The sequence below is a fragment of the Camarhynchus parvulus genome, chromosome 1 (genome assembly GCF_901933205.1).
Source record: "Camarhynchus parvulus chromosome 1, STF_HiC, whole genome shotgun sequence".
Classification (NCBI taxonomy): Eukaryota; Metazoa; Chordata; class Aves; order Passeriformes; family Thraupidae; genus Camarhynchus; species Camarhynchus parvulus.
Genome location: NC_044571.1, coordinates 33,841,074 through 33,866,102, shown reverse-complemented (window position 1 = coordinate 33,866,102; position 25,029 = coordinate 33,841,074). Strand labels below are relative to the sequence as shown.

General features: G+C 36.2%; 1 protein-coding gene across 2 annotated transcripts in view; it reads left to right on the top strand.

The window, feature by feature from the left end:
* PPP2R3B (protein phosphatase 2 regulatory subunit B''beta) overlaps positions 1–24,230 on the top strand; it is a 46,948-nt gene extending 22,718 nt beyond the window's left edge. For both annotated transcript variants that reach the window (XM_030958715.1, XM_030958724.1), the window contains exons 2-13: positions 8,361–8,546; positions 10,186–10,289; positions 10,828–10,930; positions 11,654–11,728; positions 15,143–15,229; positions 15,656–15,812; positions 17,177–17,225; positions 18,319–18,408; positions 19,100–19,275; positions 21,969–22,087; positions 22,195–22,301; positions 23,062–24,230. In XM_030958715.1, coding sequence (XP_030814575.1) covers positions 8,361–8,546; positions 10,186–10,289; positions 10,828–10,930; positions 11,654–11,728; positions 15,143–15,229; positions 15,656–15,812; positions 17,177–17,225; positions 18,319–18,408; positions 19,100–19,275; positions 21,969–22,087; positions 22,195–22,301; positions 23,062–23,206 — 1,398 coding nt within the window. In that variant the 3' untranslated portion in view covers positions 23,207–24,230. The remainder of the gene's footprint in view (positions 1–8,360; positions 8,547–10,185; positions 10,290–10,827; positions 10,931–11,653; positions 11,729–15,142; positions 15,230–15,655; positions 15,813–17,176; positions 17,226–18,318; positions 18,409–19,099; positions 19,276–21,968; positions 22,088–22,194; positions 22,302–23,061) is intronic.
* The last annotated feature ends 799 nt before the right edge of the window (positions 24,231–25,029 follow it).

Below are 25,029 nucleotides of genomic sequence, written 5' to 3'. Positions count from 1 at the left end.
GTAATGGTTAGGTATCATGCAGAAAAATGCCAGTTTACCTCAGCCTTCACTAACAAGTGAAAATCAGATTTTGACCATTTGAAAGTTTCCCAGTGCTACTTTTGTTAGTGTGTATGTGATATGGCTTGCCTGTGGTGGCCATTCACAAATGCTTTGAGTTAAATGTGCTTTTAAATTCTATACCCCAGATAGTATGTATGGAATGTATTTCATAGTTTCAGGTGGAAGCTCTTGCTGGATGCCACTGCCTACTGTCTCTTCCTACATTAAAACAGATGGGTTTGTGTAGATGGTCCAAAGTTTTGCATGCTCTGCTGCAGTGCTGACACTTCAGTGGCTTTTTCTTGAGGGTCATTTTGGCTATTTCCATTTGGCTTGGTTAAATAAAGGGGAAAAGTGTTAATAGGATAGTTGTACCATAATTCTTTATGCCTTATAGGAAGACTTCCAGGACTTTTCCAAGTGGTGGCCCTTAGCACAGCAATTTCATTCAAACTGGACAGGGTGCTTCTTTCCCAAGCTATCACAAAATTAAGAGTACTACTACTTACTCTGCTATCTTAAGACTTAAAATAAGGGGAGAAATTAGCTTCATATAGCAAACTGCTTAAAAAAAAACCCCATTTCACTTTTTACCTCAGAATCAGAAATTAGGGTCTTCTTCATTTTTACTGTTACCTAGGATCCTTCCTTATGTTACTCCTGACTGCTCTAAACATCACTGAATCTCTTTTGATTTGTTTATGGAATTGCTACATGCTGTAGCATATCAGTGATCCCAAAATGGGACAGAGCAGTGTACGGGTTCATCTCTAGAGTAAAGTTGATTTTAGTATTGAGGATTAACATTTGCATTGAACGCAAGACCAGATTACCATATACTTTTTTACAGAAATGGACTTGAGAGTAAATGGCCAAGAATATGCATAAATGAGATGAGAATGATAGTCCATTTATTTAAAACTGAGATGAGTGCACAACCTGGGATGCAGGAAGGAGAGTCCCACCATATTTTTCTGGTCAGAATTTGAACACAGGATTGCTAACTGGAACATAGACTGCCTTGAGAGAGTTGCTGAACCTGCTCTCATATCTTAACTCAGGTCTCATGTATAAAATTGGAAACAGTGTAGGTTAAAGTACCTTTTTTCTTCTAATGGTACATTGCTAGAACTTTATGGGAAAGTGTATTAATTTTTCCATTTCCTTCCCCTTATGTAGCACAAATATTGACTACAGACCAAACTAGATGAATGAAATTGTCAGAGTTAAGGCTAACAGCAGAAGTAAGCTAGTGTAAAACTGCAGCAGGGTGCATGTTAATGCATGTTTATCTCTTACTGTGGAAAGAAAGAGGAGCATGTATGATAAAATTAGTCTCTATAGCCCATCTAAAAACAGCTGCCAGACAGTCACTGAAGGATAGCAAGCTGGAGTCCAGGATAGAAGGAAACAACTGGGACTAAAATGATTGTTGCCAGAGGAAAGACTTTTATGTATATACCCTGGTGACTGGTTTAGCATGGGTTCATTCTCTGTATGTATCTCTCAGGATTTGATCAGTTTTATATTTCTGGCTAAGCTATGCAAAATAAATCACAATGTTAGCATGGGTTTAAACCTAATGTAATCTGATTTTAAACAATACTGCCACAGTACTCCCTGGTCTTCCTTAGCTGCAGTACCTCATTGCTTTTAAGTGGGACCAACTGCGTGAGATTTGATGAAGACAAATAGGGAGTTTTAATTTTGCTCTTTAGCTGTCTTGGTGACCTGAGGCAATTCACCATATTGCTTCAATGTCACTAGTGAAGCAAGTAAATTCTGTGGGAGAAGGGGAGGATGCAGGTATGCTGTGGCATAGCTTGCCTTATGCCATGCTGTAAAGTTTATTATTAAGATTTCAGATAAACTTGGTGTTTTTAAGATGATTTTCAGTGCAGTAATTTCATTTTAGAGTAATAGAACTTGGCTGGAGGAAGAACCCAGAAATTTTCAAAGTTGTAAGTTGTCTAAGGATCATCTTTCACAGAAGAAGAAATACTGTTTAGCACACCAAGCTGAATGGGAAGTAGTACAATCAGTGAACTCTTGTAGTAAAAAAAATCTCATGAGTTTGGCTGGAAATATGCTAATGAGGATGTCACAGAAAGCAATAAAAAAGCATCACACTCCAACTTAAATAATTGTAAATGTAAATGTCTACCACAGGGTCAAAAGAGCTTATGTTACAGAGGACATGTTTCTCTGGGCTTCTTCTGAGGAAAGTTCTGGTAGTAACCTTACTTTGTCTATCTTGAAACAGATTTTTGAAGGCACTTCAGCATGTTAAAGTATTTGATGTATTAGAACAGGTTTTTGAAAACTGTTGTCTTTCCTCCAAATGAGAATGAACCCTTTTCTAAATAATAGTAGCACAAGTCTTTTATGTGAGGTTTTCAAGATTTAAATTCCATAAAACTACTGATAATGTCAATTGTTTATCTAGAGGAAAATGCTGACTTTCACTTTGCAGTCAATTAGATAGTAAGCTTTAAAGGAAATATTTCTGTGATTTTATTGGTCAGACTTAGATTGACAGCAATAACAGAGCAGAGGGATGGGAAGGCTGGTCAGGTGTTCCTTGTGAACCTACTTACTGACAACATTTTATTACATTCACAATTACTGCTTAACTGATCAGCTGTAACACACCTTGTATTCTTAGGAACTCACTGGATTTAATAAAGGAAAGACTCATACAAAAAAAATGTTACCCTTTGAATCTCCATGTTGGCTTCCATTTTCTGTTGTGTGTCAGGGAACTTCATGCAGTTAACTGTTTTCATTGTTAGGTGGTTGAGGAGCTTTATATGTGGGTGGTTGCATGGATACTAGGATTTTAAAATGCTGAATTACACATCTCTGCAGAAAATCCTCTTAGCTTATTATGCACTTTGATTCATCCAGGTAAGTTTAGCATAAAGTAGAATATATAAGACTAGATGACCTAGTCTATTGAAGATCTAGATTAACTTATGTACTGCATGTCGTAAACAAGATTGCAACAGACCTTTTTTTCTCTTAAATTCCTAGTTAAAAACTACTAATAGACTTTCATCTATTTGATAGGCAAAAATCTCTTTATAGTATTTTCAGTATTTAATGCCTCTTTTTTTTGTTGGGAAGATTGTGGTTCATCAGTTAGTAAAATCCTAATGTGCAATTGGATATAAATGTGAGGTAGAATTTTTGGGGTCATTTTTTGACCCTGTTGTATGCATTCCAGTGACTTTTCTCTAGTATGGTCATTACCATGGAAATTCCTGTTGCATACTACAGCAAGAGCTGACTGCAAACTCTGTAAATATTTTTAAATGTTTAGGGTTGGACTTTCTTCAGAGAAATAGGAAGAAAAAATGTTGGTGTAATCAGCGTTTCTGAATGAAGTTATCTCATTCTGTAGTCCTGTCAAAACAATGTAAATACCAATCAGTTAAACGCAGATAGTGATAGGATGAGGGGGAATGGCTTTCAACTAAAAAGAGAGGAAAAATTTTTTACTATGACAGTGGTGAGGCCCTGGTACAGGCAACCCAGAGAAGTTGTGGATCTCCCATCCCTGGAAGTGTTCAAGACCAGGTTGAATGGGGCCCTGAGCAACCTGATCTAGCGGGTGGCACCCCTGTCCACAGCAGGAGGGGTTGAAACTAGATGTCCCTTCCAACCCAAGTTCATGTCTTAATCTCAGAAATGTCTAAAAGAGTATTAAATTCACAAATATATTTACTTTGCTTCCTTTTCCAGCAAGTCCTTTATAAGTGAGGTTTTACTCACTTGCATTTGAATCCACATATTCAACCCCTTCTTGGGGCTCAGTGTTTCTGCTTTGGCAGTTGCTACGTGCAAATGTTAGAGCTAGACATTACTGAGCATGCATTATTAAAATATCTGGGAACAAGTCCTCCCTTCCTTGTTATTTCAGCAATATATCCGGTACTTGAATGATTGTATCATAGCATCAGCTCTTACAGTTAAGAGAAGAAGGAAAAGCCCACCCTTTTAAAATTCCTGTATTTAAAATTCGCTGTATTTTTTGCTTATAACAAAGTGAACTGCTGAATGCCACTCATCAGGTGGTAGATGTAAGAAGACTGTCTAGCCTGAAGAATTAATTTCTCTCTTTGGAATATGGTGTATCTGTGTTCTCTGATATATACTAATATATTACTGTATTGTAATTATAATACTGATTTATGCCATTAATATAAACAACTTCTGAAAGAATGGTTGGAAAAGGATCTGGAAAGTTGCAAAATTAATATTAGAAGTTTTGCCCTTTGAACAGTGACCTCAATGGGATAAAAACTTCCATTTCCATTTCTTTCACTGTAAAAATCAAGGCAAGTAAGTGTTGGGTAGCTGTGGACAGTCTTTACAATTCTGTATATCAAGAATGAAAACTGGTTGTGTATTAAAGGTTTTAGTGAATTCTCCTATAGACAAATCTTACAGAAGTTTGTTTACATTACTGCAAACAAGATGTTTTCAAGGAATCCTCACTTCCCATCTGTTATATAAAACCTAAACTTCAGTGGCAACTTTGCAATACACTTACACATCCTGGACTTCATATATAGTTATTGCAAAGTTTAATGCTCCCTTCAGTCCTGGCACTTCAACACACATCTGTTTGAGTTATTTGCAAGCTTATATAGCTGTTTTCCTTATTTCCAAGCATGCTGTTGATGGTACTCTTTCTCAGCAAGTTGCGGGGAAAATTTTCACTGACCAAACAAGTCTCTTTTTTTTGAGTTTAGCTTACTATTAAAAGTTTTAAAGGTTTTAACTTAAAACAACAGGAAAATGTAGATCACTTTCTAACTGTTAACTTGACCACTGAAATGGAGTAGTTGTGCAAAAAGATTAATGAACTGTTCCTGCAGATTTTCCAGTCTAAGACTGGACGTTAGCAGGCTTCTGGCTGTTCTTTTTAATGAAGAAATTCCCCAGTTAAAATTATAATTCATTTTAGAACAGCCCAATCTTACACAATTGGTGCATTTTGATTGTTCTGAAATAGCAGAACTGACTCCTTCATCAGCTATGCAATATGTGCCTCTACAGAAGTAACTAGCACCTAAACAGAAAATAGTGACACTTTTAGAGCCCTTTTAGTATCACACATTCCTTCATTGGAGCACATACAGCAGAGCAGCCTGAGTTGTACAAGGAACCTTTTGGTTATTGAAATTCAGACTGAGAGGAGAATCTCTGGCCCTTCTTGGGAAGGTGAGAAGAGGGAGGAGATGTAATATCAACTTTAGAGTGTATTAGTTGGAGCTAATGGTATTGGACAATGTGCTTCTCTCTTTGGTACAGTTCCTATCCCTGTGTTGACTGACATTAACAGCACAATTCGATTGTCCCATTCCAAGTTGCTGGTGGCATTTAGGAGGCATTAGCATGCTCAGAACATCCACGTGGCAGATGCAGAGTGAGAGCTGTGCTGGATGCCACAAGGAATGTTCAAGGGCATTCTGTTTCGTGCCGTAGATGGTATTCTCACTAGATGCCTATATGTAGGCACCAAATAATTCTAGCAGAAATTACTGTGAAGTGATCGTACACTTGCTAATGCAAATGAAGCCTTTTTATAGTTTCTTCTTTTGCCTACTTTGAGAAACCAGCATGTGAAAATAGACATCTTTCAGTATAAGGAGAGTTAATTTGTCTTGCTATGACAGATTTGTAGTCTGTATTTGGTCTTAGAATTAATATTCTGTTTTATAGATTAAATATTATATATTTTTACAGTAAGCATGCTGAATTCAAATGTTTCAATATAACATTTTCATCTTAGAAAAAGTAATTTTTCTTCAACTATATGTTTGTCTTAAGTTCTGGATTGGTTGCTGAACTTCTTCCTTATAATCTTTGACTGTTGTGAACACGTTCCAGACTAGAAGATGAAAAATAAAAAAAAGCCCTTATCATATAATTCTTTTAAATAACTTTTGCTTGGATTGGTCTTACTACAAATCCTGAATTGAGATTTCCATATGTATTTAAGAACAGTTTTTAACCTGGACCAATGGAAATCATGTATTGTGTAACTTAGGGATCTAAATTAGTGGTTTCTGAAAAAATGTAGTATCCAATGATCAAATGGTTCTGATGATAGCTTTTCTTTTTCTCCTGGGATCTTTCCTAGTGTAGTCTTCCCTCTGTTTCTACCTTTCTTTTTAAAAGAAATTTTCCATCTGAGGCTCTAAATATCCCTAGCTGTGGATTTTAAAAATGCCTTGCCTCTTTGTACTAAGCTTCCTCAAAATGCTGATGTACCTCATGACACGAGCAACATTCAGGGAATGCTAGTAGTCTGTGATTTGCGCTTTCCTTTTTCTTGGATGAGATATTCCTCATCGGGCACCTCTGAAGAGCTGGCCCACCTGCTGCTCTGTGGCCATTTGAGCAGCTCACCATGGGAGTGGTTGTCACAGAATCACAGAATATTCTGAGGAATACTGGAAGGGACCCACAAGGATCATCAAATACAACTCTTAAATGAACAACCTGTACAGGGATTGAGCTCATGACCTTGGTGTTATTAGCACCATGCTCTGATCAACTGAGCTAATCTTATGTCAGTCCAGGCAGTTCTTGGAAACGGGGAAAAGGGGAAATAGGGTAACTGCAAGGGCTCTTGGAAAGTGCTGATGGGTAGAGATGGGCTTGTAGAATGAAACAAGGTGTTCACCCCATTACAGACATTATTTGTAGTGCTGGTGGTGATTTTACCTAGAGAATAAAACATTGCTGTCTTTAGACTTCCTAAAATTTTGGAAGTCTGAAGTTGGAAGGAATTTTTGATACCCCATAGAACTCTTATTTTAAGCTGGCTCATCAACTGGACTGCTGAACCAATGATAAGATATTGAAAGTTGTTACTTAACAGGATTCATAGAAAGTAACAGACATTGACTCCTGGTGTCACAGATTCAAGGTAACATTTTCCTCTATGAAATAAAACTTGTAACATAGTTAAGGTAATTCTGCAGCTGTGGACAGGAATTCTGGCTCAAATGCAGAGAAGGGGAAAGAAAGGTTAGTTCCTTGGGTTTTTTTGGGGCGTTTTTTTGTGGGTGTTTTGTTGTGTTGGGTTTTTTTGTTTGTTTTTTTTTTTGTTTGTTTTGGGGTTTTTGGGTTTTTTTTTTTGTTGTTGTTTTTTTGGGGTTTTGTTTTTTTTTTTTGCATATGTAGTGTTCTAGTGAAAGCTCTGAGGCTGGAACTCTGCAAATTAAAATCTGTTGTCCATAAGCACCTAGTTCTTCCACTCACATAAAGAAGGACTTTAATTGTGGTAGAAGAGCTGGGTATCTTTGCAGGCACTCTGGCAAAGGTGATAAAGAATGAAAACAAGGGTTAGGGTTTTTGGAGAGATTTTGAGCTTATTTTCCCTCAGTTATGGTTGAAAATGAGAGATTAGATGCAGGATCTTGAACACATTCATCATTAGGACCACTCACCCTATAGCAATGTTTTTACATTTGAATAGTAGTATTGGGAATAAGGACTTTAATTTGGTTTAATTGCTACGTTTGAGTTGTTTCCTAACTCTGTTGTTACTTTACCTGTTATCTTTGCTTCTCTGACCTATTTGACATTCTTTTGGAAACTGACTACTAGGTAAATTCTTCTTTACTGAACTTAAAAACTTTTAAATAAGTTTCTCTTGTTACAGGTCATCTGGGGGAATTTTTTAGTGATGTGGTGTATCACAATTCTTGAGAAACAGCTTTCTAACTCTCACTGTATATACTTTACCCCCCTAAAAACCCCTCTGCAGGCTCCCTCTGTTTACTACCTTTATAAAATCTATAATTTTTTAGGGTAAAAAACCCAAAATCTTCACCACAACTTCATTAAATAGGTTGGTGGCTTGTAACAAAGTTATTACATTTATTTCAAAACCTTGAATCTGTAAAACTAGAAGTATTTCAAAAGCAAATTCTTTCATAATATCTGTTAAGATGGAGGTTGAAAGGTTTTTTTCTGAAACAGATAATAGAACCTGAGTAATTTCAGATGTCCCCAAGAAGCTGTCCAATGTTATCAGTCTTGAAACTTGATATGTGTGGAAGATTGAAGTTGTTTTTATTAAGTATTTAACATCCTAGAAGTTTTTCTGAATGACCATTTTTGGAAATACTCATCAATTTTTCTGATGTGCTCTTATTCTGTAATAGTTTATTCAATATATAATCTGGAATCTTTTTGAAGGTGTGTTGAAAAATAGAATACCAAGAGATTTAAGTTATCTGTGGGGGACTGTGTGACTTCATGGTACTTGACTGTCAAATGTATATTTATCTATTTAGGTTCAAACAAAGAAGGAAGAAACTTTGCCACCACCACATAGTCAAAACATTCCAACTTTTTATTTTCCTCGAGGATGTCCTAAGGAAAAAGTAAATATAGATGCTGTGATTGCCAAAATTGAGAAAACGTTTTCTGAATTTCCAAATGAGAGGGCAACGTTAGAAGACATGGGTAAGGTTGCAAAGGTGAGAAGTTGCTGGCCATCTTCTTTTTGTACTGTACTCCTATGGAAAGGAAAGATGAGTTCTGTGTGCTTGGTTTTCTTGTATTGTGTGTTTCCATCTCCCATACATTAGTATTTAATGATATTTTACATTGTTGATAATAGTTATGTGGAAGTTTCTGCATTAGCTGTCTCTCAAATGACCTTATAAAAAGAAACAAAACATTACAACAAAACTTGAACTACTTTTTTTGCTGCACAAACAACCAAATACTAAAGAGAAACATTGTATGTTATTCTCCATTCCATATTAACCAAGAGAGTTAAGGCAAAAGCACTCCTAATATATGTTTTGTTTTCAGATGTTCACACAGGTTGAGTTTTTTTTCTTATCCTGCTAAACCTCCATTGCAAAGACACTGGTAAAGACAGCATGGTTTGGTAACTTGAGATTATAGCTCTCAAATTATTCCTGAAGAGCTACTTTAGAGTTATGGCAGAGTGACAAAATACTTAGCTTAGAAAGCAGCAAATATTTTTTAAACTTCTCTGTAAATTTAAAGACAATAAGCTAGTTAAAATGGACTTAAATTTCCATTTTGTTATATTGAATTAATGCTTGAAATCTCACTGCAAATCATGGATCTTGCTAATGAGTCTCAAGTTCTCATCCATGTTCCTGTCACTTAGTCCAGGGTCTAGAAAATAGAAACTGTGACTGCTCACAAGAGCAGGACTGAGAGTTTGCCTCACCAAAACTTTTTTACTGCTGAGCTGAATGATAGGATCCCTGTCTTCCACAGGTCCTTCCAACATAGAAGTAAGGAGGTAGGGAAGAGACCCTTCTCTCTCAGCAAGGAAGCTGAAAGGGTCTGGTCACCTATAATTCAGTGATGAAAGACACCTTCATGAAGAATACTGTCTGAGGACAGTATTCATCAAAACCACTTTTTTTCTTTGGTTTGAAGTGCTAGTTAAGCTATTGCATGAGAAGTAATTGTACTTTTGCTCCAGTGACCTTACACATCTTGCAGTATTCACAGTGGTTTTGGAGACCCTTGGGGATCCCAGCATGTCTGACTGCTCCCAGCTGGAGTCACTTTTAGGCAGGTTGGGCTCTTGGCTGTTACAGCTGCAGACACTTGGGCTTTAGGTGCTTATGCTCACACTGGAGTTGGGAATGTGTAGCTGTTGAGTGCCCTAAAGCAAAATACTGCTTCTCAGGGCAGGCTGGCCTGCTACTTAAAATTGGATAGGGGATGTGCCATGCATGTGCAAAGGATGCAGATGAGTTGAGCCATCCTCTGAGCCAGACAAATGTCAATTTGCTCCAGTTCAGAGGGTCTGTAAGTGTGCTGTCTTGAGCTTAGCTTAAAGATATCCAGCTCTTGAGCAGAGCTTAAGATGGAATCTGTTCAGCTGTTTGGAGCATGGACAGACAGCCACATGACTCACTGTGTTAGTCTGTTGGATTTCAGCCTAAAGTTGCTTTAAGTGGATTATTTCAGAAGGTGAAGCTGGTTTCCGAAACTTTTTTAAAAAAAAATCTCTTCCCTAATGCTTTCTTCTTAACACTTGTAATTTTTGAAGGATCTATAAATAGAAGAGTAGCCCTCAGATAAGCAATCAGTAAACTGACTTGATGTGTACTTTAATTGCAGGCTTGTGAATGCCCACTGTACTGGAAAGGTCCTTTGTTTTATTGTGCTGGAGGTGAACGAACAGGATACGTGTCAGTTCATAAATTTGTTGCAATGTGGCGGAAGTAAGTAGATTATTGTTTTTTAGAAGTACTGCATTTTTTTTGTCATTGAAATGTGATATTTTAAGTTCTGAATGTGATCTTGTCTTGTATAGAGGAATAAAACACTTTCCCATAATCAACTGTTGTCAGCAAGCTTGTACATGGGAAAATGTAACTAATACTTCAATATAAACAAATCTTCATTTACAGGGTTTATAGATTTTAAAATGTTTGGGTAAATGACAGTTCATGAGAAGTGAAAACCATGGCCCTTACTTGTAGATGCCATTTCTGAACAATGTGCTTTTTATTTTTAGTTCTTTTCTAATTCTGACTTTAAATTGTCCTTTCATGTAATCGATTACATGGCGTACCCACCTCCTTTAACATCAATTTAAGAGACACTTCTGCTTTGATAAGTTCACTTGGAGCATGGTTTGACATTTGTAATGACCTTTTGAATAAATATTGTTTCATAGGCCTTGCTCTAGGATGTCTGCATGAGGTAGCATGAGCAATTTTCTGTGTGCAATACTAAATAGAAATATTTCCATTTCAGAGTACTTCAGACCTGCTATGATGATGCTGCGAAGTTTGTTCATCTTCTGATGAACCCTGGATGTAACTACTTGGTGCAAGAAGACTTCATTCCTTTTTTACAAGTAAGTTGCAGTTGAAACTATTTCTAGGAACACAACAAAATGATGAACTGGCAAAGCCCCGAGTTGCTTGAACTAATCATTAAAGTTTATTGATAATATTTAGTGCAACTGACTTTCCCTGATCCACTAAGATGCTAGTGACTTGTTTTACAGTTAATAATTTTGTATAAGGTAAGGTGTTTTTTAAGCACCATGGTAAGATTTAAAATCAGTTGTAGGAATAACATATGCATTGGAATCTTTTATGTTTCATAAGTCAGTTAAAGTTATTTAAGTCAGGTAGCCCTTTGGAGGGCAAAGGAGAAGTGGGATATGAATTCAAATCCTAGTAAATCTTTGTTGGAAGAGCAGCAAACACCACCTATAGAAATGACTGAATAAAACTTGAATTGACTTCACTGAATCATAGCCACAGAATTACAAGCTAGGACAGTCAGCAGTGTTCAAAATCCTCAGCCTGTCTAAAATAGAGGAAAAAATCCTATTAAAATATTTCTAAAATACAGGAAAGCTTTTGTTTATCCAATTTATTTAAAAGATTATTTTATTTTTAAATGGTTTGTAATGTGATTTGTCTGAAGCCTTGGTAAAAATGTAGGTATCAGTAATGATTGTGGTAGTTAGTTTAAACTGTTTTGGTTAAGGAATAGCAGGTGTGCTATTCTTTGCTAATTGTCTTAAATGGACACTAATGAATACTCCTTGTGATACTGTTTTTTGTAGGATGTGGTGAATAGTCATCCAGGCCTTTTATTTTTAAAAGAAGCATCTGAATTCCATTCTCGGTATATTACAACAGTAAGTGATTTGTATCTGGAAAAGCTATTTTTTGGTTAACTAAGGAAATCAAGATTAGTCAAATGTCTCTAAGCATCTTTGTCCCATGGGAAGAGTAGAGTTAGAGCAGGCTGTAAGTCTTCATTTCTACGTAACTAGAAATTTTGTGGAAAAGGAGTCTTTCTTAGGCCTGATAGTTCTCAACATTTTTAAGGAATTGCTGAATTTAATACTAGTAAGAGAAGCAGTGAATTGTAATAGTGTTGGATAAGTTAATGAGAATTAAATGAAGAGCAGGCTGTTATTTTAAACTCTTGATTGTGGCTGTAGACTGCATTCATTAGAATCCTGACCTTAGTCTGGGATTAATTAAATGAAGTCTTGAATGAAACATCTATATTAATATGATTATGTTCAGTATTAAGTGAAATAATGATAATATTGAAGCTACTTGCCACTTGTCTCTCTGGGGACTTTTCTTCCAAGGAGGGTTTTTATACATGAAAAGTTTCATTCCTGTCTTCCCAGGGTTATGTGACTGAAGTATTTGTTCTGTACCCAAGGGAGAAATTGGTGACATTAAATTTTCTCAACTGAGGACTAGACAGTCGATTCCACTGAAGTCTCAAAAGATTAAAATTCTTCAAAATGACATTCAGTTCACTTTCTTTGTGCATGTGAAAACTAGCTTAATGAATATTCTCCAACAAAAAAAAAGAAACATGCAGTGTTGATCATCTTATATCCATCTTACACTTTGACCCAGGTTAAAATTGTGGAAGGTTTTTTTTGAGAGCATTTGGGTTTTGTTCGTTACATCCTTCTTACAAAGACTTGCTGGCCTATCAAGTATGTCTTGCTGCATTAGGTTTTGCTTCTTGTTATAATGATTACCTGAGCTCACAGAACTTTCTCCTGTCAGTTGTGATTGAAGGAATTGTTCTGCCTGTGAGTTGTTTTGTTTCTTCATGGATTCTTGGTTGTGTAACAGCCTGCTCTGGTAAAAATTGTGAAAGCTTGCTGCATGACCTGAAAAAGAGTAGGAAAGAAAAGGTCCTGCCATGTCCGGTTACTTTTCTTTGGAGGAACAGCTTATTGGAGTAGGTCTGAGTCTAGCAATATTGAATAAATTAGTACTGGAAGTATTTTATTAACAAAATTAAGAATATTCTGAGTTGGAAGGGACCCATAAGAATCAAGTCTAACTCTTAAGTGAATGATCCATACAGGGGTCAAACCCACAACCTTGACATTATTTGCACCATGCTTTGACCAACTGAGCTTGTTACAGTCTTCCAAAATTCTGTCCTGCAAGTTATTAATGATAATAATAGATTATTTTACCTATGATGAAAGAAGGCATTTCATACCTGTATTCAGTTAGCTTAACCTTACTACATGAAGCTTCATCTAAAGGATACATCCAGCTGCAAACCAAATGAGCCATTCTGCTGGGTTTTTGTATATACCTACACATATGTATGTGTGTATGCATACACATTACACACATCTCTTTAGCACGTGTTGTGTAAGCCATGAAAGCAATCTGGTCTGTCTCCTAAGATATGTTATAGGTTTGTTGGTCAGCCTAATTATATATGGCCAAGATAGAGCTGAAATAAGTTAAAAATGTTTGCTGTGACAAATGAGATACTAAATTTATTCTTCCAGGATGTTAGGTGCATATCTGAACTATGAGTTCTTGAAATTGTAGTTTCTGTATTGCAGCATTTCTTCTCCCTTCTGACAAAGCACTCTGCAGAATAGTAAAGGCAATTCTCTGACAATTTTCTTATACTCTGCATCAGTTTACTTTAGAAAATAGTTTAAGTTTGTTCCCAGTTGTCTTTACCAAACATCCAATTTTGTTTTTATTTTTAGACCAGTTAAATGTATAACAGATGAGATAATGGCATGCAGATGGATTAAGTTGCAAAGCTAAGGCAAAAACCTTTTTAGAAAAAATTGCTTTGTAGTGTAAGCCAAAAAATGGGTCTTCCCTAAATTCACAATTAGAATTAAGTTAATTAAGTTTCAGAAGCAGGATAATCTATTCTTCTGTCTGGAGTCATTGAACCAGCTGTTCTTGTTCAAAGTAAGAACAGAGGAGCTTGCTGCTCTACAGTTTTACGTTTTCTTTCAAAACTTCATCAGTATATTATTCTTCTATTTGTAATTTTAAAATGATTGCTTAGTTTACATTATTGATTTACTACAATTGAAGTCTGAAGTGATAAAGAGCTTAGCTTGTAGTTGGGAGGACATATTAATTGCAAGAAAGGGATTCCTAAGGAGAGGGGATTTTAGTACCTGCTCTCTTGCAAATGAAACACTACACATGCATTACTGAGTCTTGCCAATTAGCAGGTATAATCACCAGTTGAGCAGTTATAGTTCATAATATGCTTGGGGTGGTTTTTTTGTTTGTTTGTTTTTTGGGGTTTTTTTTGTTTTGTTTAGTGGTGAATGACTGACTTGAAATGTACACCTGGTTGTCTTAAGTCAAACTAATTGAGGTGAATACTGAATTCAGTTAAGTAGCAGAAAAAATATATTTTAAAGTCTTATTTCAAGTCTTTAGTTTGTAAACTAAATCTAAGAAAATTATAGCAAATGCATGAGTTGCCTAAAATAGCCATAGAACCATTAGTTTGAAAAAGACCTGTAAGATTATTGAGTTGAAGTACATGTAAAATTTATTTTTAAAAATGTGTAGAGTACTCATATGGATGTGTTTGTTTCTGGTTCCAGTATCAGTCATGGCACAAGAACTAGTTGTCTTTCTTGCATAGATTTTTTTTGTTGTTCTTCACTTGGAAAATATTAATGTACTTTTAATGCTATTAACAAGGGTTTTTTTCAAGGAACTTCCAAATAGAATGGAGTTAAATGGGGAAAAACATTCTCTTTGCACCTGCAGGAAAGATTTCTGTCAGATGTAAATTTGTTGTGTTTGTAGACTTCAGAAGTAGCAACATCTGCTGTACTCTGATCCTTAAGCAGTCCCAATTCTATTTCTGTAAATTCAGTTATGAAGTAAAACAGTCTCACAGCAAATGCAGGTCTTTAAATCTGAAATAAGATACATTAATAGGTTTATTTGATTATGTCCTGTAGATCTGGAAGACTTGAGGTAGTGAAATCGCCAATATACATTTTTTGAATAGCACATAAATACTCTGCAACATTACTGAGTGAGATATAGGTACTGCAGCATTGAAATAAAACTTACCTAGATGAGCTTAGATATAGATTTAGAAGTGGTTTGAATAGTGGATAATATGACACAAGAGAAGTTCTAAGTAATGAGAACAATAGAAATAGGGGAAACATGGAGCTCTCTAATGCAGCTGTACTAAAACATCTTTGAGAAATATTTGGATGGGTATTTAATTACCATAGCTAAAGTTTCTTTCCATTTTCTCTTTCTTGCAGGTCATACAGAGAATATTTTATACAGTAAATAGGTCCTGGTCTGGGAAAATAACTTGTAATGAGCTCAGGAAAAGCAACTTTTTGCAGGTTTGTAATATCTAAAATTTTGCAAGACAGATATTTCTGGAAGTTTTAAAACTGCATTAACTGAAGACTTAAGGGAGTAACATAAATAGCATTTCTTCCTTTTCCAAAAAGTAATGAAGACCCAATTGCATTAATTCTCATACATTAGAATATGTTTAAATGTAACTTTTTCTGTCTGGAACTGTATACATGTAACTGTGTGTAGCAGAAGTTGGTCTGATCTGCTCATTCTTTTGTGAATGCATTCATTTTCTGCCGTGTGTTCAGTTTTGCTGTCACACTATATGATGTGCATTGTCCCTGAAAACAAAAATTGTTCCACTGAAATAGCATTAGATATTAACTTGATTATGAGAACTCAGATCATTCAAAAAATAAATGTCTTACAAACTATTTAATATGTTCTGTTTGTCCTTCTGATAATAGAATGTGGCATTATTGGAAGAGGAAGCTGATATTAACCAGCTGACAGAGTACTTCTCATATGAACATTTTTATGTTATCTATTGCAAATTTTGGGAGCTGGACACAGACCATGACCTCTATATTGATCGGAAGGATTTAGCTCGACATAATGATTATGGTATGACAAATGAAGCACCTTTGTTTACATGTATTAAATGACCTGTAAACTTTGAGCTGAGGAAGTTGTTTAATGCCAAGGACAGTTTCCTGAGTCTGTTGGTGTAGCTGGTCCTGCTGACTCAGTGAACTAAAGCAGGACAAGTCATCTGTGATGCTACTTTGCATCTACAAATACCACATTTGAGGAAAATTCTGAATTTGAATTCTGATCTTGACAAAGAAGTAGGGCAAATATCACTTACATGTTGGTGTATTATAAATGGTTTTATTTGGCAATTTTGGGTTGTTATCTTGGACAAAATCCCATTTTACTGACATTATTCAAGTAGCGTTACTTTTATGGCAAGATATGGAAGGAGTAGAAAAGGCAAACATACGTTCAGGTACTTGGCTTATTTGGAGTTTTGCTAACTCAGCTGCAGTGTGTTTTGCTTTAATACTGTTAAGCACTACTTAGCAGGTTTATATTTGCTGCATGTATACTATGCAATGACTGTGATTCTATAGTCTTGCATGCTTGTTCCTATTTTAAATATTCTTGTAGCTTGTATGGAACTGTTGGGGCTCTTTTTAGATGCCTCATGTCCATCTTCATAGTGTTCCTTTCAGGACTGGAAAGCTTACCTAAGCACAAAGTGATTATGGAGTACTCCCCACGTTAAAAAGGATAAACACAATTTTGATTGCTTCTGAAAATTTGCCTACTAAAGTTTGACTATGCTTTAGGACAGTGAGAAAAGAAAACTACTTTCATTTGAGTGGCTGCTCTTTTAAGTTAGTACATTTTAGAAAGAAAGCACAACTAATACAGTGCCACCTGCAATTTAATTTTGCAAATTCTTAAGGACAAATTGAATATCCTTTACAAAAGTAGTGCTTAGTTCAGACATGTCTGTAAAATCCCTGAAATGGTTTCAAAATAGAAGCATGGGTCAAAACCATGTCAAAAATAGACCCCCGTCAGAATCAATAAGGTATGTTTATTATGTGTGATCGTGCCAGTTCTGGTTTGGCTCTTTGCCAAGGTCATGTGAAACTTACTGCCACTGGAAAACATTATTTACTTGTCAAAGAAGTGGGAAATGCAATTTTATTAATCAGCCAATTTTATTACTTGTATTGCAATTTGATTACTATTTCTGCATTAAGTTTGAATTCAAAGCTGGGTGGTTGTAGTTTTGCTTTGGAGGCTTTGTGTTAAGTGATCCTCTCTAAAAGGACTTAAAGGGATTAATGAGCACTACCCTTGATCATTCTCACTGATCTGTGTATGTAAGAGGAGAGTTCCAGTAAACTCTTCAATAGGATACATGCAAAAATAACTTGCATAGAGTTGACACTGTTTCAAACTTTTCTTCACAGCAATTTCAAATAAGATGATAGAGCGCATCTTCTCAGGAGCAGTAACAAGGTACTTGTTTTGTATGCTGGTCTAAATCCCATTTAATTTTTGCTTGTTAAATTCTGTGGTATTCCAAGGGAGAAAGATGGTTCCCCTCACAAAGGAGCAGTGAATTTCAAGGTTAGATTTGTAGTTAAATTCTAGTAGTACTAATGGTCTTGGAACCTTTGGCACAGTTCGAGTTCTTCACTCTCTTTACCCATATGAACATGGGCCACTGGGTATCGTATGATGGGAATGAAGAGGGAAGAAATGTTAGCATCATTCTTTTTCCATCCCTCAAACCTGTAAAATGTTCAAGGAGAACTGAGCTTTTAAGTACTAATTGTAAAATCAATGCTTATTGCATCAATAAATTTACAAAAATGCCTCCAGTTGAGTTAGTTCACATTTCTGACAGTCATTCTTAATTTCTCCCCTTGGGATTGACTTCCTCTTTTGTATTTATGGCATTTTATTAATTTTTGAAATGTTTCCTAGCACAGTATCTGAGATAGAAAGCAACTGATCAACAGAAATAAAAGCTGAAATAAGAGATTTACCAGGAATATGTCTAGAGCCTATTCCTTTATCTGAGTGTCTTGGGCAAGACAAAAACACATACCATATTTTCCCAGACATCTTGAAGATAAAACACAAAAAAAATAATTTCATTATTGAAATGTAGTATGTCTAGGAACTGCCTACCTGACTTTTTACTAGACAGGTTGACTATGTGCAACTTACTTGGTTACTGCAGTTATGAGAGTAGAAAGAGACAATTATGTTCTTGCCATGGACACTTACTTCCTGAAGATTTCTATTTCATTTTTATCTTCATATTTTCATTCCAAAACTTTTAGCTAGTGGAGTTCTGTAAAGCTTTTAAGTTCTCATCACTTCTACCTGAATAGAAATTCTAAAAAGCATATGTACTTGTAGATAATAGATCATCAAAAATTTATTGAGATGCTCTTCTGTTAACTATTTAGCACTTCATGAACACTGGATGATTTGGGAGTAAATAGTTAATATCAACAAGGAAAATAATCCTTAATTTTGCTTAGTAAAAGCTAGGTGTTCTAAAATAAATTTTCTATCTTTTTCCTCATTGGCCTCCAAGAGGTAGAAAAGCACAAAAAGATGGGAAGATTAGCTACGCTGATTTTGTCTGGTTTTTGATATCTGAAGAGGACAAGAAAACACCAACTAGGTAAGAATGAATTTGTTTCAGCAGAAATAAAGACTGATTTTGTTTTTCCAGTCCTTAAATGGGGACCACTGATGAACAGCTGCAACTCTAATGGAAGAAGCTTAAACTATTAAAAAAACATGAGTGGAAAACTGGCCCAGTTCTTTACATTGTCCTTGTTTATCAGTGTCTCCTGTTGTAGCTGTGGAAGTCTAATTTAATGACTTTAAAGAGGCTAATTCAATGTTATTGTTTCATAAGTTGTGTGTGGTCCATTTATGAACAGGACCATACGTAAGGATGTTGCAGCTGTTTCATGATGCCAGTGACTCTGGGAAGCTGTGCAGCTACTGTATGGTACTGATGAGAAACCTATCATGCGACATGTCACTAGCTTGTTCAATATGGGAACATACCCAAAATACTGCAGTTGTCATGTACAATTCAATTTTCCATTGTCTCCCTTGATTTTCTTTTTTAATGTAAAACTATGTGTTTTAGTCTTCTCCTTCACACCATTAACAAATGTGTTTTCAAATGCAATAATGGATGGTGTAGCAAATACCAGCAACCAGCAGTAGCTGCTGTTTAATACTTTCCATGGATTAGTGGAAAGTACTCTTAAGTCTAGTTTTGCCTTTGAAACAGGCAACATGAATTATTGAAATTCTGTAGTAAGTTTGTCTCTTTGCTGTTAATGACTGAATTCCAGCATTGAATACTGGTTCCGCTGCATGGATCTTGATGGGGATGGTGCTTTGTCTATGTATGAATTGGAATATTTTTATGAAGAACAGTGCCAAAAATTAGAGAACATGGCCATAGAACCTTTGCCATTTGAAGACTGTCTGTGCCAGATGCTGGATCTTGTAAAGCCACAACATGAAGGTAATAAACTCCTTTTCCATCTTTAACTTCTGTTTCTCTGGATTTAGGAGTTAGTGCAGTCTTAAGAGCAATCAGTCATACAAATAAAATGCCTTGAGGTTGTCTTTTCACTGACATCTGTTAAAGCTTAATAATTGATTGGTCATCCAACAGCAAGCAGGCATTCTTTCCATACTAAAATTTAATATGCTGCTTTAAAATTCCTCATCAACTTTCATTTTGTGATTGTAGCCACATTTAGTCTTAAGTAAAACCTTGTCACTATCTAGCTGAGGTGAAGCTCTCAGGAAAACCTCTTGATGGTTCACTCATTTCTCACCTCTTCCAGTGCTCATTTAGTTGAGTTTCTCTGGAGGGAACAGTTCCTAAGCAGTGTTTGTTTCTTAGACTAGTATTGACTTATTTTACATTAGAAGCCTAAGCTGCCCTTAGGAAATTTGTGACAAGGGGCTTAAAATTAACAGAACAATAAACTTTTCTGAGTTTTTGGCTATTTTTCACATTTGACCTTTCCTAGGCCTGAATTCTATTGTCCTGCATTTGGCTTTGTATCATCTTTAGCTGATGAAACCTCAGTTTACATTTTACACCTGAAACAAGAAGTGAGCATGATGTTCTATACAATTATGGTTAGATGACCAATTAGTAAGTCATCTTTATTGCCCACTTTCTTTCTGTTAAGAAATTTAAAGTATTAGGAATATTTAAATTACAAGAAACCTAATTTTTTAAAAAGACACTTGTCATTTATTGAGATGGGATTTTTTGCATTCTGAGAGAATTGAAATGGCTCAAAATTAGAACATAAAGCTTGATATTCTTATTGAAACAAGTTAAAATGGATTTGCTTAGTGAAAACACATCACTAAAGGCAGATAAAAATTGTAAATTAAGAAGGAATATTAAGTGTGATTCATCTGGAAGTCTTAGACCAACATTGTGTAGTGCATGGGGGCTAGGGGGCATTTAAAACGAAGTGAGCCAAGCTCTGAGAAGCACATTTGTGTTTTATGGTTGCTCACAATCACCTCTTGAGCTCGGTAGTTCCCTTCCAGTCTTGTGTTATGCTTCTAAAAGACATTTATAATAATGTTTCTGTTCTGCATTTAAAATAAAACAAGATTGATGTATCTCCTCTATATCATGAGGATGATAAAAGAAGGCTATCAAACAAAACCAAGATGAGTTATTCAGGGTAACAAAAATTTAAAAGGTAGATTAAGAAAAAAATCTGTTTTACTAATACAAAAAACTAGCAGCATAAACTGATGTTTTACTTTGTAGCTTTGAAACAAAAGAAGACATTTTCATAAAGTTATGGCTATACTGTGATACAGTTTCTATAGAATGCTCTGTGTGCTGAAAAGCAAACTTTCATTTCTGGAGACCTGAATTAATTACTTAAATTTTACTCCTGTTTTGTTGGTGTTTGAGAGAGAGTGGTAGGCATCTACACAAATGTTACGTGTCTAAGCTCCCATTGCAATAAATGGAAACTAGAGAGCAAATCAATGAACCAAATATAGGAGTCTAACTTAAACTGGGAGCTTATGTAACTAGGATTCAAATAATTTGCTTGCTTGTGGAGAGCTGCTGCCATTTGAAATGGCTCTGTGCACCAGCCATCTGTGTGGGTCTGACAGATAGGGCACAGGTGCCACGGGGGATTTGTGTCCTCCTGCAGCACCAGTGACGAGCCAGCAGGACACACTGGGACCCTTCATGACAGATGCAAGCATGGCAACCATGTACAAATGGGATTTGGATTTTGCTTCCATGTGATGTCCTTGAGTTACACTTTGTTAGAGGCTGGGACAGTATGCTGAGGAAATACTGTTCCAAGTCTGGCTTTTATTGAACTCATGTTCCATAACATCTTCAGTTAGCTCGTATTTGATTAACAATGGAAGATTGTCTGTATTCCAGGTGAATCAATAAAGGGGAGTTGTAAGGATAGTCATCTGCCTTCCCTTGTGTATCTCATATTTTTTAGCCTTTCTGCAGAAGCTTCAGTATTCAGCTTTGAAATAGGGTAACATTTCTGAGCAACCTGACAAATACTTCTAATGCTTAACACATCCATTGATTTGAGTGTTTAAAGTATCACACTATAAAAATCAAACAAAACACCTCTGTGCATTTAGCTTTCCTCTCAAGCAGTAAATATTGATCAGACTGGACAAGTGTGGCAACCTTGACTCTATGAAAAATTCATCTGTATGAAGCATAGTCACACACTGTCATCGCTGTCGTACGTTTGTCTGCTCAAGTCAGGGAAGAGAGAGGGCTGCTACCATAGGAGATTCCTACCTGCTACCCAAGCACTCCTTGGGAGGGAATGGCTAACTCACTAGAGACTTCTATCTTTGAGGAAGCTTAAACAAATACCTTAAAGGATTTTTAATACCTGAGGGTTGTAGACTGCATCTCACTTCAACATTCTGACAGGCTGTGGGATATGACAACCACAGCAAGGAAAAAAATCTGAACCATTTCAAGTTTTGTACACTTTGAAGGACACATCTCTAGGTATGTATTTCATCTGTTTGCATCTCTCCCATTGCATTGAGGATCAGTGACAAATGTTGCTAAGCAGTGATGACCGAGTAATGGTAATGTACCTTTTGATTCCTCCACTTTTGAGATCTAATAATTTTCTCTCTAATAATCTTATCTCATAATCTTCTTTACAGGAAAAATTACTCTGCATGATTTAAAGCGATGTAAGCTGACAAATGTGTTCTTTGATACTTTTTTCAACATTGAAAAATACCTTGACCATGAACAGAAGGATCAGTTCTCTATGTTGCGGGTAAGTATGAGACTTTAGAAGTCTTTATAGCTATGTGCTTAGCAATTAATAGTGTTTAAATTAATGAATTAATACTGTTTTGTCTAACATGCAACATGCTTGTTTAGGATGGTGAAGGTGAAAGTCAAGAGGTCTCTGACTGGGAGAAATATGCTGCTGAAGAGTATGATATCTTGGTAGCAGAAGAGGCAGCAAGTGAGCAGTGGAATGACGGGTAAGAATGCAGCAGGACAGTTAATATGAATTCTCTCTACTAAAGTACAGCCTCACCACCACTATCATTCATTTAAAAAAGAATAAACACATCCTTCCCAAAACTCTTATTCTAGAATATGCATCTTTTTATAAGCCCTTGTTTTTAAATTCATAACTTGGTGAATTGAACCTTCAGATGACTTTTGTTTTCTTTTTAAATCTGTGGTGAACTCATGGGAGAAACTCAAGGTACTGCTCTATTTTAGTGTGCACAGTGGAGTCTTAGTATTTAACTCTACTTTGCCCTATGTCTTTCTCTGAAAGAATAGCTGATGAGCACATAATGCCTTTATAAAGAAGTTTTAAAGAACAAAAACGCAGTATCTAAAGCTCATTCTCTGCACAGTTCTGTTAAGTAGATGGAAAAAATGTGATGAAATTCAGTAGTAGTTAGGAAGACATGCATGTGAGTCACTCTAACCCAGGACATGGTCAGTGGAGCAGCGTGTCAGTATGTGCTTTGAATCCTTTCATAGAGCTGCATTTCATACTGGAAAGTTCAACATGTGATAGGAGAGAAAGCTAACTTAAATTCAGGGAATTATTACAGAACCCTGGTGCTGTTGTGGTTATACTTATTATAAAATATTGGGAAGTATGTTTTTCCTGCAGCTGCCTTGTTAGTGTTCCAACATTTAGGCAGTTCTTGGCATAGTTAGACTCTTCAATTTCTTCTTTTTTTGTTTGTTTGTTTTTGTTTTGTTTTTGTCTGCTTCTAGGTATGAAGCAGAACTGAGTCCTGTAGACCATCAGAAGGCCAGTGCTCTAAAGTATCAAATGGAGAAAAGACCATTTTTTGAAATGCCTTCCCATCTGGCTGATGTAGACTTGGATGAATATGGCTATGATGAGGATTTTGAATAGAGGTTACTTATGGTCAGCACTTGCAGAAGAGAAGGGACAGTCTGCAGCAGGTCTGCTACACACTGATATGTTTCAGTGGGGTTTCTTTCCCCACTGAAACGTATCAGTGGGGAAAGAAACACTTTCTTTAGTTTTGTGCTAAAAATATCTAATCACTACACTACCTTGTAAGCAAAAGAAGTGCATTTATATGGAATGATGAGATTTTTGTATTTATTCAATAGTTTATCGTTTGTAAAATAGATTAAAATATTTATTTTCAGATGTTGCATAATTCCTTTTTGGAAGAATAACAATATTTGACTTAAGAGAAAAGTAATCTACTGTTTTTATGAGAACTGTATAATTCTCTTTAAGCTGATGTGTGGTGCACTGACCATCTCCATCTCACCTGTGAATAGGTATTTCTGTCCTGGTATGGGAGGTAAGGAGACAGTTTGTCTCCTTGTCACATACCAGTGTGCTCATGCTCATAGACAGCCCTCTTTTAGGTTTTATGCCTTGGCAAGGAAGAGATGTGACAATGAGTGCACAGTTCAGCACTCATTTACAAGCAGTTTTGTCTGACAAGCTGTGCATATTAGTAGAATACACTAAAGTGAACACCCAAGACAAGTTGTTTTTCTTTTCTTTTCTGTGTAGTCCTTGTTTGCCCCAACTTTAATTTTGCCCTTTTAAACTTCAGGTTTTTTGTTGCTGTTAATCATAAAAAGATTATTTAACAGTGAAGTCTGAGTGTTCATACTTGATCCAAAATGGGTGTGTTAATTCATGCAGAAGGAACCAATTTTTTTTTTTAAATCCTTTATGTAAATGTTACTTGATCAGTGATGTGCACTAATTTGTTGTGGGCATTCAGTGCTTTTGTCTGTCCTCCCCTTTGCTTGTTTGCTATTGACACATTCCATGGATATTCATCAGTGTCACAGCAGCTTGAAATTGTTGCCTCACTCGTTAACTGTTAAACAGGTTTTGTTGGGAAAAAATGTACAAAAAGATGTAAGTTATTTTTTTGGTTGCAGTGTAGATCTTTTAAAATGTTTAGAAAACATGTTTGTATTTTCAAATAAAGATTTTCATACATGTAATTTAACAGATGTAATTTTTACATATTTCACACAATTCATGTCTTGCTAATGAAGAGCCATTCACCACAGGATGGGCTACAGAGGTATGCAGTCTGGTTGGGTAATTACAACAAGCTGCATAGGCAAAGCAATCAGCCTCTAGCAGGTTTTTCTTCATCCAAAAGAGTATTTGCTGAGCAGCTGGAAGAAACCTGTTGTGCTCAACTTCTCACACCAGCTCCTGCACAAACCTACACACCTGTGTATCAAGAAACTCACTGCTGAAGTGTTGGTGAACCTGACTGAGGGAAACTCAAGTAATTGTAATACCATTTGAAGGATTTTGGTTAATTATTCCAGTTTTAATACAGACTCACCAATGTCAAAGTGCTCCAGGGCTGTCTGGATCCCTTTCACTAACTGCCCATGGTTTGGGGCTTTTAAACAGTAAAGATACACAGCATTTCTGTGATGCTCTGGTCCCTCAGGGAAAGGATGACCAACTGGCATTGCAGAAGGTGATCCTGAACATCTGCTGCACTGCACGATATGCATTTTCCTACCTTAAAATTTTTCTCAAGAAGGGGGTCTTGTAACTGGGCAGCAAAGAGGCACAGGCTTTCCCAGGATGCAGTGACACATCTCTGTCACACAGCACTATGGTGCAGGGTCGATCTCTTCTGCAGAGCCTGTAGCTGTTGTTGCCACTTTGTGTTTAATGAAGTGCCTGTTAACTCCTGCTCTCTATTATACCTG